This window comes from Podarcis filfolensis, assembly GCF_964270895.1.
Source record: "Podarcis filfolensis genome assembly, chromosome: 17".
Taxonomy (NCBI): Eukaryota; Metazoa; Chordata; class Lepidosauria; order Squamata; family Lacertidae; genus Podarcis; species Podarcis filfolensis.
The window spans coordinates 37,277,481-37,292,385 of record NC_139621.1 but is presented as its reverse complement, the minus strand read 5'-3'; the positions used below and the strand labels follow the sequence as shown (position 1 = coordinate 37,292,385).

The 14,905-nt window shown below is 46.0% G+C and overlaps 1 protein-coding gene across 4 annotated transcripts in view; it reads right to left on the bottom strand.

Moving 5' to 3' along the window:
- Positions 1-1,214: 1,214 nt before the first annotated feature.
- Positions 1,215-14,905, bottom strand: part of NCAPD2 (non-SMC condensin I complex subunit D2) — a 28,481-nt gene continuing 14,790 nt past the window's right edge. For all 4 annotated transcript variants that reach the window (XM_083592841.1, XM_083592842.1, XM_083592840.1 and 1 more), the window contains exons 16-31: positions 14,547-14,631; positions 13,362-13,495; positions 12,782-12,914; positions 11,623-11,707; positions 11,374-11,532; positions 10,939-11,159; positions 9,884-9,995; positions 9,616-9,739; positions 9,319-9,474; positions 8,939-9,116; positions 6,807-6,901; positions 5,930-6,010; positions 4,073-4,259; positions 3,723-3,867; positions 2,053-2,205; positions 1,215-1,769 (exon numbers count right to left, since the gene is read on the bottom strand). In XM_083592841.1, the coding sequence (XP_083448967.1) occupies positions 1,684-1,769; positions 2,053-2,205; positions 3,723-3,867; positions 4,073-4,259; positions 5,930-6,010; positions 6,807-6,901; positions 8,939-9,116; positions 9,319-9,474; positions 9,616-9,739; positions 9,884-9,995; positions 10,939-11,159; positions 11,374-11,532; positions 11,623-11,707; positions 12,782-12,914; positions 13,362-13,495; positions 14,547-14,631 (2,134 nt within the window). In that variant the 3' untranslated portion in view covers positions 1,215-1,683. The remainder of the gene's footprint in view (positions 1,770-2,052; positions 2,206-3,722; positions 3,868-4,072; positions 4,260-5,929; positions 6,011-6,806; positions 6,902-8,938; positions 9,117-9,318; positions 9,475-9,615; positions 9,740-9,883; positions 9,996-10,938; positions 11,160-11,373; positions 11,533-11,622; positions 11,708-12,781; positions 12,915-13,361; positions 13,496-14,546; positions 14,632-14,905) is intronic.

Genomic DNA, 14,905 nt, shown 5'->3' with positions numbered 1-14,905 from the left:
CTGAAAAATGCTGTCGCCGAGATACTGGGGGTTGTGCTGCCATCTGCTGGCAATAGCTTGCAACCCCATCTCACATATTTTCTGTAACTCCCCTATAATTAGCAACTGTTTCCCCTTCTCTAAGCCATTTTGTTATATGCTTTAGATCAGTGTTTTTCAACCACCGTTCCGCGGCGAGATGTTGCCTGGTGTGCCGTGCAAAAAATCCGAAAAATTTAGAAATAAAGTATTTTATAATTTTTCATATTTCTGTTTACTTACTATTTCATAATAAAGCAATTATAAAATACTTTCTTTGTGTTTATTTGATTCCTATTCAAGAGAATTACTTTATATATAGTCAATATAGGCACAGAGTTAATTTTTTTAACATTTTCTAATGGTGGTGTGCCTCGTGATTTTTTTCATGAAACAAGTGTGCCTTTGCCCAAAAAAGGTTGAAAAACACTGCTTTAGATACATGGTTGCTCTGCTAAGTAATTTTCTATGCCTGTAAGCAAGAGCCAGTATGAATTGATGCTGTAACAGTATTTAACACTAAGGTTGATTTAATAAAGCGTTTTCTGTCACCAGGTTTCAAATACTGGAGAGATAAGGCTCTATACCAGATGCCAAAGAGAAAAACAACTACCAGACTTTTAGAAGACATCTGAAGGCAGTCTTGTTTAGGGAAGCTTTTAATGTTTAATAGACTATTGTATTTTAATATTCTGTTGGAAGCCGCCCAGAGTGGCTGGGGAAACCCAGCCAGATGGGCGGGGTATAAATAATAAACTATTATTATTACTATAAGCAGGTATTTTTTTCATATGTGGTGGAACTGTCAACTCATATGATCTGCATCCAATACTTTTACAGGGTCCATATTTGCTTTAGATCCTTGTTAGCTGTATTTAATGTTATGCATGTAGGTCTAGATTTGTTAATTGCATGGTTGACCAAGGGTAGTCAACTTTTTTATACCTACCGTCCGCTAATGCATCTTTCTTGATGGTAAAATTTCCTTACCGCCCACCAGTACTCAATAGAAGGAGGATTCAGCTTGTGCCATAGAACCCCCTACCGCCCACCTAGAATCCTGAAACACCCACTAGTGGGCAGTAGGGACCAGGTTGACTACCCCTGGTCTAGACAATGTAGAGCCCCCAAGATACTCAATGTTTAAATTTGGCAGAGATGATTGATATAACACACACACAAATGGGTATGCAATGGATGGTTCAGCTGACAAGTGAACAGACTTTATTCAATGCTGGAATAGGCACTGTGATCGCATAACTTTGGACAGGAGCATGTTTGTATTAATTGCATTTATTGTGATTACATTTTTTACATTTTAAAAAGTGATACACATGAGTGGCTTTTCAAAGGCCAATTCTGAAAATCTGGGACCCATCTAAAATGCAAGGATAGTTCTTACGAGCGAATGGCACATATTTTCTCAAGGCCTACGCTGCCTTTTTAAATATCTTTTTTGCCTGTGTGTACCGGCACCTTCACCTCCTTTGAAAACCCATGGGGCAGAGAGGCTGCGCAATCTCCATGCTGTGATGCAAGAACTCAAAGTCCAAGCTTGCATTCTGCGTTGCTTTAGCATATACAAAAACCTGGAGAAGCAATACTTCCAAAACCCAGAGAGCTTTACTCCCAAATTAACCAGGAGAGAGTCTATGCAGGGTGTCTTCATCGCCGAGCGCGGCGGGATGAAGCACGTAAAATGGGAGTCGTTTTGCTTGGTGTCTCCGCATCCGTCAGTTTGGCAGAGAGTTCTGAAACAGAAGAAAGCAACAGCTGGCTTTGGAGGGAAATGGCCTGTGCACTGGGTGACAGCTGCAGCAAGCTTCAAGCAACAATCTCCCGTTTAATGAAATTCTAACCCACTTTTCAATATAAAAACATGTCCAGGGTGGCTAACGGATCAAACAGGAAATGAAGGAAACACCCAAGAGGTGGCCTTATGTGTTCTTGTCTCCATGGGGGAAAAAAAAAAGACCATTCCAAAATGAGACCCCTCCATCTCAATGTTCAGGCACATACAGAACATAATCTCACCTTCCTCTGGGGCGTTCTCCTCATCGCTAGAGAAGACAACAGCAATTTTGAGCCTTGAAGTCTTTCTGCGGGGTTTGGAAACACGGGGCTCTGGAGTGGTGAAGGACGAGTCTGCCTCTCTGTTGGTTGCACGCAAGGGTCGTCGCCGGGAGCCTGCGTAAGAAGTGGGAGTTTGAAGAAGCTACAAGACCACAGACTGAACGTGCAAATGATTACGTAGATACTACATTCTTCATAAAGCAAAAGTGGGACACTTTTTAAAGGTTCTATTATTGGGCATGTTAAAAAAAAACCCCAAAACCACACATACCTTTTCCTAGCCTGTCACAGATGTTTCAGTTGAGATTCCTGCACTGCAGGGGTTGGACTAGATGACCCTCAGGGTCCCCTCCCATTTTTACAATTTTGATTCCTAAAGTTTTCCCAAGCCTACTTCTACACGGGACAATTCCAGTGCAAAGTGCTCTACACACCATCTCCAAGTGTGCAGCCCCACAGCTGAGATGGAAGGTACAAGCTCTGAAGGTTAATAGAAATCTGCAAGTTATACTGCCAAATCGCTGAAAGTTTTTTCCCCAGTATCCCGAGTATTTTTGTGTGCTTTTGTTAAAAGAAAAAAAGGCTGAAGGTCAAGTTTTCCCCGTTTCAAAGAAAACACGAATGTTTTTCTACAACAGGTCTACAAAAATCATGGAATAGGGACAGGCATTCTTTAATCAACCGTGATAAGCTACCCCAGGACTTGCCTTCACAAGCCTTATAAGCTGCTGCTGCAAGAGAGAGAGACTGTGAGCAACATCATGGCAGAGGTGTGTCTACAACTGAGGTGAAACTGTCAAGCTTCCTTGCTATTTTTGCTTTTGGATGCTGTTAATGTAATTTTAAGGGACGCAGGTGGCTCTGTGGGTTAAACCACAGAGCCTAGGACTTGCCAATCAGAAGGTCGGCGGTTCGAATCCCAGCGACGGGGTGAGCTCCCGTTGCTCGGTCCCTGCTCCTGCCAGCCTAGCAGTTTGAAAGCATGTCAAAGTGCAAGTAGATAAATAGGTACTGCTCTGGCGGGAAGGTAAACGGCATTTCTGTGTGCTGCTCTGGTTTGCCAGAAGCAGCTTAGTCATGCTGGCCACATGACCCGGAAGCTGTACGCCAGCTCCCTCGGCCAGTAAAGCGAGATGAGCGCCGCAACCCCAGAGTCGGCCACGACTGGACCTAATGGTCAGGGGTCCCTTTACCTAATGTAATTTTGTTAGATTTGAATTGCTGTTTCATATTGTTAAATTTGCTATTGCTATTTTATTACATTATTATTAAACTGTTTTGCAGTATTTGATTTTGAAATGCATTTCTCTTTGCTGTAAGCCGCTCTGAGCATGATTTTTCTGTGGAAAAGACAAATAATACAATGGGTGATGGATGGAAGTTCTATTCATTGTGCATAATTCCCAGCGTCTCTTGTGCACCTGTTGCGCCTCTTTGCACCAGTTGCACCATAGCAGCCTTGAGTTCAATTCTTCCTAACCCCTCAAGAGTTTAGAAAATATTCAAAGAGTTGTTAAAAAAAACACCACCCTATCAAGCTGGTCAAGATTTGGCACTTCGCTTTAGTAGGCAACCCTGAGCGTTCATGCTGCCGAAAGGTGTTAGTGCAAACTCTTAAACTGTGGACATACTTGCTGCTGCTTTCTTTGTCGTCCGGGGCGCAGGAGTATTTCTGACTTTGTGGTCTATTGACTCCCCAGGAGGATCTTCATCGAGAGAGTCCAGGCCCCTGTTGTGGCACGTGCGGAGCTTCTGCTCGAATTCTTCAGCAAGAGCCTGATAAATGACATCCCATGCAAAAGCAGAAATCAACACATATCACAAAGCAAGGAAAATATTGCATGTCTGGCTGCCAGCAGTTGAAGAAGCTTGATTTTTGTTTCAGGAGAAAAATGGCAACCTCTTCCCTGCCCTACCTGGGGCGGGGGGGCGGGGGAGGGGACAGACACAAAACACAACAAAACACAACAACAGCCCTCACCTTCATCTCAGGCTTAGTGGCCATCCTGCGAAGCCGGCCCAACACAGTCAGGAAGCAGTTGTACACAGCTGCATCCTGAAGCTTGTCAGCAAAGCAATCAAAGTTGTCTTGCATCTTGCGAAGACCTCGTTCTGTGAGAGGAAGCAAGGTGAGGCAGTACGCCAGATCATGGTGCTGACGCTCCGTTCTGCAGGAGAGAGGCAAAAAAGCAACCTGCCTTCAGCTTCAGGGATTGCAAACCAGTTGAAACAAGGGAGGGTGTCTTGTCTTTGCCACAGTGGCCAGGGGATTCTGCTCTAGGTGGAAGTGCCCTGGCTTGCCCTGAGCTAGAAGCCTGCAATGGCTCTGCACTTCTGCTGCAAAGCACAGAGCCCAAACAGACCCCAGATTGAAAATGAGGGCTGGGTTTCATCCACTCTCCTCTGTAGTGCCAAAGCTCATCTTGCTCACCTGAGCCTTGCCTTTCCCTTGCCATGATGAGCAAAGCTGTCAAACCCTGGTTCAAGGTTTAAGACACTAAGGAGATACTAATGCCTAGCTCTGATAAGAGCTGGGAAATTTGTGCCTGGGCTGGACCGTTTCCGATTGCAAGCACCATCACCACTGACATTGCTTCTTTACCTGCTACTAGGGCTGCTTCGGCAGATAAGCTTTCAAGTGACAGTGAACAAAGCAGGAGCTACAGAAAAACGACTTTGCTGTGGAATGTCCCGAGGAGTGCTTTACATCCTGTAAGCCCCTGCAGCCCAGCCCAGACAAAGGTTTACCACTTGACCCAGAACTGCCTGTTGTATGCAGTAATCAGGAAGCGGAGAGCTAATCAGACACACAGGACAAAGTACCGACTTGCACGAACATTTCATACTATTTTCCATAACAGCCAGTGCAAGAGTAGTTGGAAATTGGTAGTACAAGGATTTGGGGCCTTTCGTGGAAGGCGGAATATGAGATTTTGAACACAGAAACAACTAAAGGAAGCATTATCCAGTAGTGTAGCAAAGCACACTGAACACAAGATTTTACTAATGTTATGCTTGGGTTGCTAATTCGCTTTGTTGAAGCATTGCAGAAAACCTTGGCTGGCTGTAGCTGCTGCCTCGGTTTCTGGCAAGTATTCAAACTGGACAAAGAGCTTCTTTCTAAATAATCAGCACACAACCTAGAAAAAAAAAAGGGCTGCAGACACTGCCATTTAGGCACACCTCTTTTATAGCACTGTAAAGGATTTCTATGCCCTAGTCATTGCCTCTCCCCTTAAAACTAGGAAAACACCCTTTTTAATTTCAGAAAAAAACGCCTCAGGAAAGCGTGCCTTCACTAGCTTCAAAACAAAATATATATACTCCACCCCTAGCAACGTTGCAAGTATGGCAAATAAGGAAATGACGACTAGTTCTGTTTCTTTGTTTTTTTGGCCTGCCCCTAATAATTCCTGCAAGGACACTATGCAGCGACTTCAGAGACACAGGGTACAGTTCTGACGGACTTTCTCCCTGCCAGGGAGAGAATACAGTCTGGCAGGATCAATCCCTCCACACCCAGGAGCACTACAGGCTTCTATAGCTATTGGTCCACTGGTCAACGGATGAGCCCAGACAGTCTTGCCCACTGAACTGTCTCACAGGCAGGTCAAGTGCTATTCATCGTCCATTTGTAACTTCCTAAGACTGTAGTAACAGTGAGCTTTTGCTCTCCATGACTCGTTACCATACTTCAGTGAAGCAAGCACACCCTTTCCATCCAATTCTCACCCACCAAGTTCCTCATTCCAGAGCCTACGGCTTCTAATTTCAGGATCTAGCAGACTGAGATAGGTTGTTCCCAGATAGCACATTTCCCTAGCAATTCCTCACTCACCGAGAAGTCCGGAACCGCTGACAAAGCTTTTCCACCAAGCTCTCTGTCTGCTTCTCCTTTGTGATATAAGAGAAGAGCTGCCTGTGGAGGAGAGTAAAAAGAGGAATGAAGGAGGCAGTTGTTGCTGGCCCCCAGGGTTCCATAGTTTCACACAGACTCTCTTATTGCAGCAGGAGCTACAGTCGGAAGGAACCAAAAGGAGAGAAGACTATCCAAACATCCGACGCCGGAATTTACAATGCTAGTTGACTATACAAGAGCATTGTTACCAAGAATGGCAGCTTCCCTCTCTGAAAACAGTCTTTAACAGTGGAGGGAATCAGGAATGTTAACATATAATATTGAAAGTAGAAGTGTATCACTGAGCCTTACAGGGACCCGTATGATGAGAAGAGACTCAGGCCTCCTCTAAACAAAGGTGTAAGAGTCTCACCAAGCCCTCTCTGCAAACTTGAATAGACTTGGGATCCCAAAAGGCTGCTGCATCCTGCAGGAGCCTTAAAACAGGACAGGCGTTTAGGGAAAGTTTGGCTCCCATTGTGACCCCTTAATACAGCTTACCTGGATAAGACCAAGGATCCAAACAGCGACCAGCCAAGTATTTCTGGGAAACCCACAAGCAAGGTGTGAAGGAAGCAACATGCCTTCACCGATTTGCCTCCCAAAAACTGGCATCTCTGAACCAGGAGATTCAATTTACCCAGTCCGTCCCCAGCCTGACACACTGTTCTGTTTTCCGTTTTATATTTAGCAAGCGTTTTAGGACAGCCATTTGCAAATTTACCACAGCTGCACCCTTCTGTCAGTCTGGGCACATAGGAAGTTCTGTGCCTCAAAGGTGGGGTGGGTGGGAAACACAAAGCCAAAACAAGGCTACCTCATAACGATGCGGAAAGGCTGCTCCTCTATGCCGGAGTCTGGATCCGAGAGACGACTGATGATGTCCGGGAGCAAGTTGTACACAGCGTTATCCTGCATGGAAAGCAGCAGAAATTGTTGAACCGTTGCCCCAGTCCACTATTTGTGCCCTGAAGATGGGCCCCTGGATTTTGGGGGGTTCTTGGTTAAGATACACACTAAAACCAAGACGGGAGTCTGACCCAGAGACTGCCTTTTTATTTTTTAGCTAGGGATACAGAGAGAAGCATTTTTGACCAAGTGCAAGCACAGCCACCTGCAAACAAGCCTAGAAAGAGCATACGGGCTCTTTCTCTCCTTGGGATAAGCAGGTGCCACCTTTAGCATGAAGTACAGAAGGATACTTTCAGAGAATGTGAAAAAAGGAGGAGGATGATACTGTCTAACATCAGAACATCAAGCAAAATAGTTTTGTTTTGGCTTCTTGGTTGAGAAAGTAGCAATTTGATCTGTTTTGGAACATTTAAATATACAATCAAAGCAACACACCGGAAAATGTTCTAACAGTTCACGATTAAGAACATTTAGTTCTGGTGACCACTGAACAGGGACTCACAGAGTTTGGCTGACCTTGGTTGCCTGGATCCCTCCCAACTGGCCTTTTGATTGGGTTTTGCAACTGAAACTGCATTGGCTGTCCTAATGCAGGGGTGGGGAAGCTCAGGCCCAAGGGCCATTTGCGGCCCCCCAGGCCCTGTTTCTAAGTGGCCCTGTTTCACACCCTCGTTGAGTGTCTTTGCCTGGCTGGAATGTGTCCTTGAACTTGGATAATGCCTCGTGTATCTGGATGGAGGACAGGAGAGTGCGTAAGTGTGTGCAGAAACTCGGGAACCAGGATTTGTCTACAGACAGCTTTCTGGGTCATGAGGCCAGCATGACTAAACTGCTTCCGGCACAACGGGACACCGTGATGGAAACCAGAGCGCACAGAAACGCCGTTTACCTTTCTGTCGCAGCAATACCTATTTATCTATTTGCACTGGCGTGCTTTTGAACTGCTAGGTTGGCAGGAGCTGGGACAGAGCAACGGGAGCTCACTTCGTCACGTGGATTCGAACTGAGTGCTTTCCACTAGCTCTGGCTAGTATATCAACTGTGTCTGTTCCAAAGAAGTCAGACTTGGCGGTGGACATTCAATCCTTAGGAACCTCTAGACTTGACTACTGTAAACTGCTCTCTATATAGGATGCACACATAACGTATTTGGAGACTTCAACTGGTTACAAAATGGTGCTGCCAGATTGTCTAGTGCCTACCAACAAAGAACAGCATCATAGCTTGATTCTGACCCATCTGCACTGTCCTTCTTGCTTCCTCTGCCGGGTGTGCTGCTGTCCTCGTTATTTTGCATTCCTGTGATGAAACAGGAATTGAACCTCAAGCTTACGTAAGTCCTAGTGGAGGAAGTGAAACCTTGGGAAATACAGGCATTGGTCAACAGTGTATGGGAGTGTCACCATCACAAATCCCTAGGAGGTTTCAACATAAGGGGAGTTTCAGATTTACAGGTTAACTTTGAGGTGAAATTCAGTTTGCATCTTCCCCTGTCCTGAACAGGCACATCCCAAACCAAAGTGCTTAAGCCCATTTCCGTTTTGAACTGTCCTGTGCCGCTTTTTTTAAAAAAAGGAACTGAAGCTTTTATATGGCAACTATACTTTGCTGATGGGATAAGGACTTGCCGATCAGAAAACGTCGGCGGTTCGAATCCCCATGACGGGGTGAGCTCCCGTTGCTCGGTCCCTGCTCCTGCCAACCTAGCAGTTCGAAAGCATGTCAAAGTGCAAGCAGATAAATAGGTACCGCTCTGGCGGGAAGGTAAACAGCGTTTCCGTGCGCTGCTCTGGTTCGCCAGAAGTGGCTTAGTCATGCTGGCCACAAGACCCGGAAGCTGTACGCCGGGTCCCTCGGCCAATAAAGTGAGATGAGCGCCACAACCCCAGAGTCAGCCACGACTGGACCTAATGGTCAGGGGTCCCTTTACCTTATACTTTGCTGACCTGCTTCATATAACATTTTAAAAGCATAGTAAAGTGAGCAAGATTGATGCTTTGCACTCCAGAAGTTTTGCACCACGCCCTTTCGCCTCACCTTGCCAGAGAGTTCTGTGAAGAAGTTCCGAGCGAGTCCCACTATGTCCTCCTCTGGGTCGATGAGAAGAGCTGCCATTTCGCTCACCTGCCCCTTCACTTTCACCATGTCCTTGAGGATCAGGTGAGTCATAACCAAAGCAGCTGTCTGCCTCACGCTCCGACAAGGGTCCCGCAGCCTGAGGAGCAGAGCAACCCCCCCGAACAACAGTAGTAAGCAGCCAGGCCATTATAACCTGATGCTTCCATTGGACTCCTGCAGGTTTCCCCCGTCTGGAGAAGTCCTGCTCCTGCTCCAAGAACTGTTGCATGCTATTACAGCTCTCCACCGCCCAGATTCAAGCCCTACACCCCTCCCAATCTTCCTTACCAAAGATTTACCTAGCATAGAGGTGGGGTGTCCAAGGCTCCACCAAGTTGGGGAAGCGAATGGCCAGGTCTCCGGCTGCAATCATGAGGTTGGCACGCACACTAGGGAGGGCAGATTTTTCCATCATGGTGAAGAAGAGCCGCAACTGAGAGTCACAAAACTCTGAACTGAATGCGAACGGAAAGGGAATCAGTGTCAAGTATGCCAGAGTGGTGGCTCCAAGTTGTTGAACTTGGAATTGAATACAGAACTATGCACGAGGGGTTCCAGAGGAGCAGGAAGGGGAAGAACACAAAAAGATAAAATACCTGACCATGCAAAATTTCCCAAGGGCCAATGTGGCAGCAGCTGAGAGTGCTGGATCACTGTAGAGTCCTGGGTTGTTGCAAATCTTGAGTACCAGGGGAATAAAGGTTGAAAGCAGCTGTTTTCCTATACAGAAAGAGGCGGTAGAGAGGTTGCAGCAGATCAGTCCAAAATAGAAGCCTACATCTGGCCTTCATTTGTGCAATGGTTTCTCACAAACTAAGCAAAGTAGCCTACAGCCTGCATTCCTACTCAAACAGCAACACTCACCATCCAGCAGCTCTGCTTCAGTAATGGTGCGGATGAGCTCTGCTTCTGTGTCGTCAGCAGAAGCCCCAACCAAGCCAAGGTCCTCCTCCATGGTGGTATCATTCCCAGTACTCTGAGCAGAGAGAAAGAAGCCGCCAGAAGTTAGCACTTTCTAAACTCTTCCCCTCCAGCACAGACTGCCCAGCTTAAAAGCAGGAGAGAGTTAAGTGCAAAGAAAGGCACTTTAACTCTTGTCAGGCAGTATTCCCTGCACCTCTAATTCCAATTGAGGAAGCACTTCCAGAAAATTGGGGCTCTGTCTCTAACTCAAGTATTGGGGATCTACTCAAGAGCCAGTGTGGTGTAGTGGTTAAGAGCGGTAGTCTCGTAATCTGGGGAACCGGGTTCGCGTCTCCGCTCCTCCACATGCAGCTGCTGGGTGACCTTGGGCCAGTCACACTTCTCTGAAGTCTCTCAGCCCCACTCACCTCACAGAGTGTTTGTGGTGGGGGAGGAAGGGAAAGGAGAATGTTAGCCGCTTTGAGACTCCTTAAAGGGAGTGAAAGGCGGGATATCAAATCCAAACTCTTCTTCTGCAGATCAGATTCATTTGTTTTTATAGCAGAGAGCAGAGCAGAGGTCAATGCTTTAACAAACAAACTGAAAGATTTTGAATACCAAGCAATTCTAGCAAGCAGCATGTTTGCAGCATGAGATGTACAGGAAAAGGATCCCACTACTCCTAATGAGATAACAAAGCATTGCCTTTGTAAAAACAGTGTCAAACCAGGTATGATCAACTTGTATAAATATCTAAGGCCCTAGTAACACTCTGCTTCTCCTCACTCTTCCAGATGAAGTAGTGACAAGCAAGCACACTTAGCAAGGGTCTTACACAGAAGGATTTGCTCAGAAAGGTTTGGCTGTTTTTAAATAGAGAGAGAGAGAGCTCCTGAACAGCAGAGGGACCTGCAGAATTTTATGGCCAGATGAGAAACAGAGATCAGTTCCTGCTACGGTGTCAAAAGTGCCAGGAGGCCAATGAAGCAGCAGTGATAGAAATCCAGCCCCCTCACCTTGTCATTCTGCCCCTTCGTTTTGCTTGCAGCCTTTTCTTTCGCTTCCCGTTCTTCCCCAAGGACTCGGCGCCTGCGTAGCTCTGCACTCACTGACAACTCCAGATGTACAAGCTGCTGCAACGCCACGTCCCCAGCCAGAGAGATCAGATGTGTCAACACCATGGTGTCAATAGTGCTAAGCTCATCAGCAACCTTGTTGGGAGAAGGTGGTCCAGGCTCTGGAAGCAAATAAAAACTGTTCCATGACGCATTTGCAGTCTGCCCTTATTTTTCAGCGCTGCACATTTACTACCCAAAGAGTCCTTGTTGCCCTGTATCTAACCTGCTCATCTATTAGGTTCTTGGTCATCTCTTTTCCATTTCACCCTTTCTCCTCACAGCCACATAAGAGTAAACCAGAAGGAATGGGGGCATTTCCCATCTCCAACTCACCTGCCTCAGCCCCTTCAGACTCCAACTTCTCCAGGGCCTGCTGGCTACAGCACTGCAAGATCTGAGCACATATTTCTTCAGGCCCTTCTGCTAACTGATAGATGAGGGCAATTGCTGTCTCTGTGAAAGGGATCCAGTATGCACTTGATCTAGCAAAGCCTGAAGAAGAGCAGAAGAACTACTTATATTAGGTAAGGCAACAAGCTTGCATACAGACTCACCCATCGTAATGCAGTTTCAGTAACTCACCCACAGTTATCACTTCGCGCAGGCGTTCAAAGAGCTGATGTGACTGAGGAAGCCGGAAGGGATGACTCCTTTTCTCAAGGCCAGGCTGAAAGCAGAAAGAGAGCACATCAAGTTTTGTCCAGCAAAACCTTGCCCTGTTTGCCTTTTAGCAATAAACTGATTAAATGTAGCAAAAATAAAAAGTTCTAATTTAAAGCTACCCTCGCGACTGCTCCATGAGTCTGGCCAAGCACAGCAGCTTGAGATTTTCGCATCAGAACTCTGTCCTCTATTCACAACTACGGTTTAATGACACATGCTTGGTCAGATTGGGCTGTGGCACTTAAAGGGCACGGGAGAGCCCTGGCTTTTGGACAATGATCTGGAACTGGAATGGGGAAACTTTCGCCCTCCAGATGCTGTTGAACTACAAGTCCCATCAGCTACAGCAAGCATAGCCAATGACCAGGGATAATGTGAGCTGTAGTTCAGCAACATCTGGAAGGTCAAAGGTTCCTCACACCTGATCTAGAGTAGGTATATTCAACCTTCTCAGATGCAGGGCCCACTTTTAACCCAAACATACCCATTTCTTAATCTTTTACCATAGGTATTTGCATAGTGGTAGTTAACTTGTTGCAATCCATTTTGGATCAAGCCACAATCCACTAGCACAGGCACCCCCAAACTTGGCCCTCCAGATGTTTTGGGACTACACCTCCCATCATCCCTAGCTAACAGGACCAGTGGTCAGGGATGATGGGAATTGTAGCCCCAAAACATCCGGAGGGCCGAGTTTGGGGATGCCTGTGCTAGCAGGCCCCAACTCACCAGTTTCAGACCAGTGATCTACAGCATAGTGCAATACTGTGAAGTGACTAAAAGAGCATGAATTCCCCAATAGCTGAAAGTGGCTCCCAAATGCCATTTAAAACTTAGAACACTTAGAACACCAGGCACAGTAGGGCTGTTGTAAAAGATGCACAGTGAAGGAACTATACATGCTGCATAGTTATACTGTGTAGTTACACTGAATATTATTACAGCCTGGGGCAAAGAATACATGCAATATTCATTACTGATAAAACTCCAAGACCCAGACTTATCGAAGTTGGCTGCCACCTGTTGTGGCAGATAACACAAGAAAATAACTTTACACCCATCACAGGCAGATTCTGACCTTCTGGCTACTGGCAATTTTGGAGATGGCATTGCACACTTCTCGGGCAAGGCGATAATCTCCATGCACTCTCTCATCCAGCCCCACTGTTACCAGAACATCCAGGTTGCTCCCCACAATCTCAGGCTTCCCTCTGGTGAAGGCAAAAACACATTTTGTTAGAACCACATGAGAGTGACTCTGAAGGACTCAAGCCACTAAAATCCAAATATACCACAGAAGCAAAACAACCTAAGAGATCATTCCCCATGCTTAGTTATGCATTAAGCCTCAGCTAGTGGGAGAGGAGAGAAATTATTTCACTGGAGTACCACAACAGTAAGAACACCGTGGCTGATACCTGATTTCTGAAACTCATTGGCCCACACAAAATGCAACACCTTTGAACTCTGGTGAGGACCACATACCTATGGCAAAAAGGGCAATACAGCTAAACCAACCAAATTTCAAGATTACTTGGGCTTCCCCTCACCTACCTAACTCAAGACAGGGTAGAAAAGAGCAAAAGCTGGGGGGGGGGAGAGAGAAGATCTGTTGCTTAGAAAGAGACAGGACACAGGAGGCTAACTTAATGACTCACCGTGCCATCATCCCAAGAAGCATGATGGCAGCATGGCGCTCCAGTGCTGAACACTGCAATTTCTCTGTAAACTGTTCCCAGAGCAGCTGGACCACAGCAGGTTTTATTTCATCTTTTTGCACAAACTCAGAGATCTAGGGAACCACAAAGATTACCAGGGAAGAAAAAGCAATCAATTGTTAATTTTTAAAATTTTAAATACAAAGCATGTAAGTTATCCCCCCCCCAAGGAAGTGAGGTCAATTCTGTGCAGATTAAGTGGCTGGAATAAAGAAGTTGCAATTTGGAGCAGAGGAGTGCTTTTATGCTGCAGAAATTTGGGTGAGTTATACGTGTGTGTGTGTGTGTGTGTGAGAGAGAGAGAGAGAGAGAGAGAGAGAGAGAGTGTTAAATGCCCATTCCAACTTTTCAAAGCTATTGTCGGGAGTGTGGGTTAAGAGACCATCATCTGGTTGGCCAATTTCACTTTTCCACCCTAACACAATAATTAAACAAGGACTAAAAACACATTACAATACACAAGACCCCAGTAACAACAGACCAATAGGCCATCATTCTCTTCCCAACAATATCCAACATGATGCTTATAATCAGGGCACAGAAGCAACAAGCCTCCTCCTAGCACTTGCCCCCCAATAGCAAGGATTCTGAGGACCACAGCCTCTGAACAGAGGTACAATTTGACCCACAAATTTGTCTTATCCCTCCCTTTGAAATGGGATCTAAGTAGGTGGCCACCAGCGTAGCAAATTCTACAAATTATGTGTCCAGGGAAGTACTCTTTTCTTCTAAATCTACTGCCCTTCAAACTTGAATGACCCCAACAGCCAGTACTGTGGAGGAAAAAGTTCTATCTTCATATGCCCAATAATATTCCATCCTCAAGAAACCTCCCCCCCCCCCGCCCCTGGTAGTTGTGTCCTTTCCTAAACTAAAGAAGCTGCAGCGCCGCCAGAGCACAATTTCTGTTCTCATCCTGAAGCCAAGTTCTTAACCCAAGGTACTATTTCTGGGTTAGTGGAGTCTGCAACCTGAAGCGTATGTAACCTGAGGTACCACTGTATTAGTAAGTTCCTCAAGAGTTCAAAGAACACAAGAAAAAAACTTTCAAAACAGGCTTATACTCTGAGTCAAGTGTGACTGGGTTTGCGAGAGGTGGTCTGTTACAGGGGAAAGCACACTCACAATTTCTCCGAGACACTGAGTAGTCCCCAGTGACGCATCCACCAGGAGCAGGGAGAGAGACTTCACCAAGTGCTGGGCTCGAGCCCTGTGTATTGAAGAGAAGCAGGAAGAGAATGAAAAGAAAAAGATAAATAATCTAGAGATTCTACTTAACAGCTGCCATGATTGCAAACCTAGATTAAAAAGGTGAATAGGGACTACACCAAAAGAAGTAACTTGACATAGTCCATAACCAGTGTATTCATTTAGAGGGAAAAGGCAGTTTGAGAGATGCATTCCTTGTTATGTGAAACCCAAAGAGTGCACCCAAGGAGGACACTGGATTTCAGTCTGAAAGTTTAAAACAAACCTCAGGACTG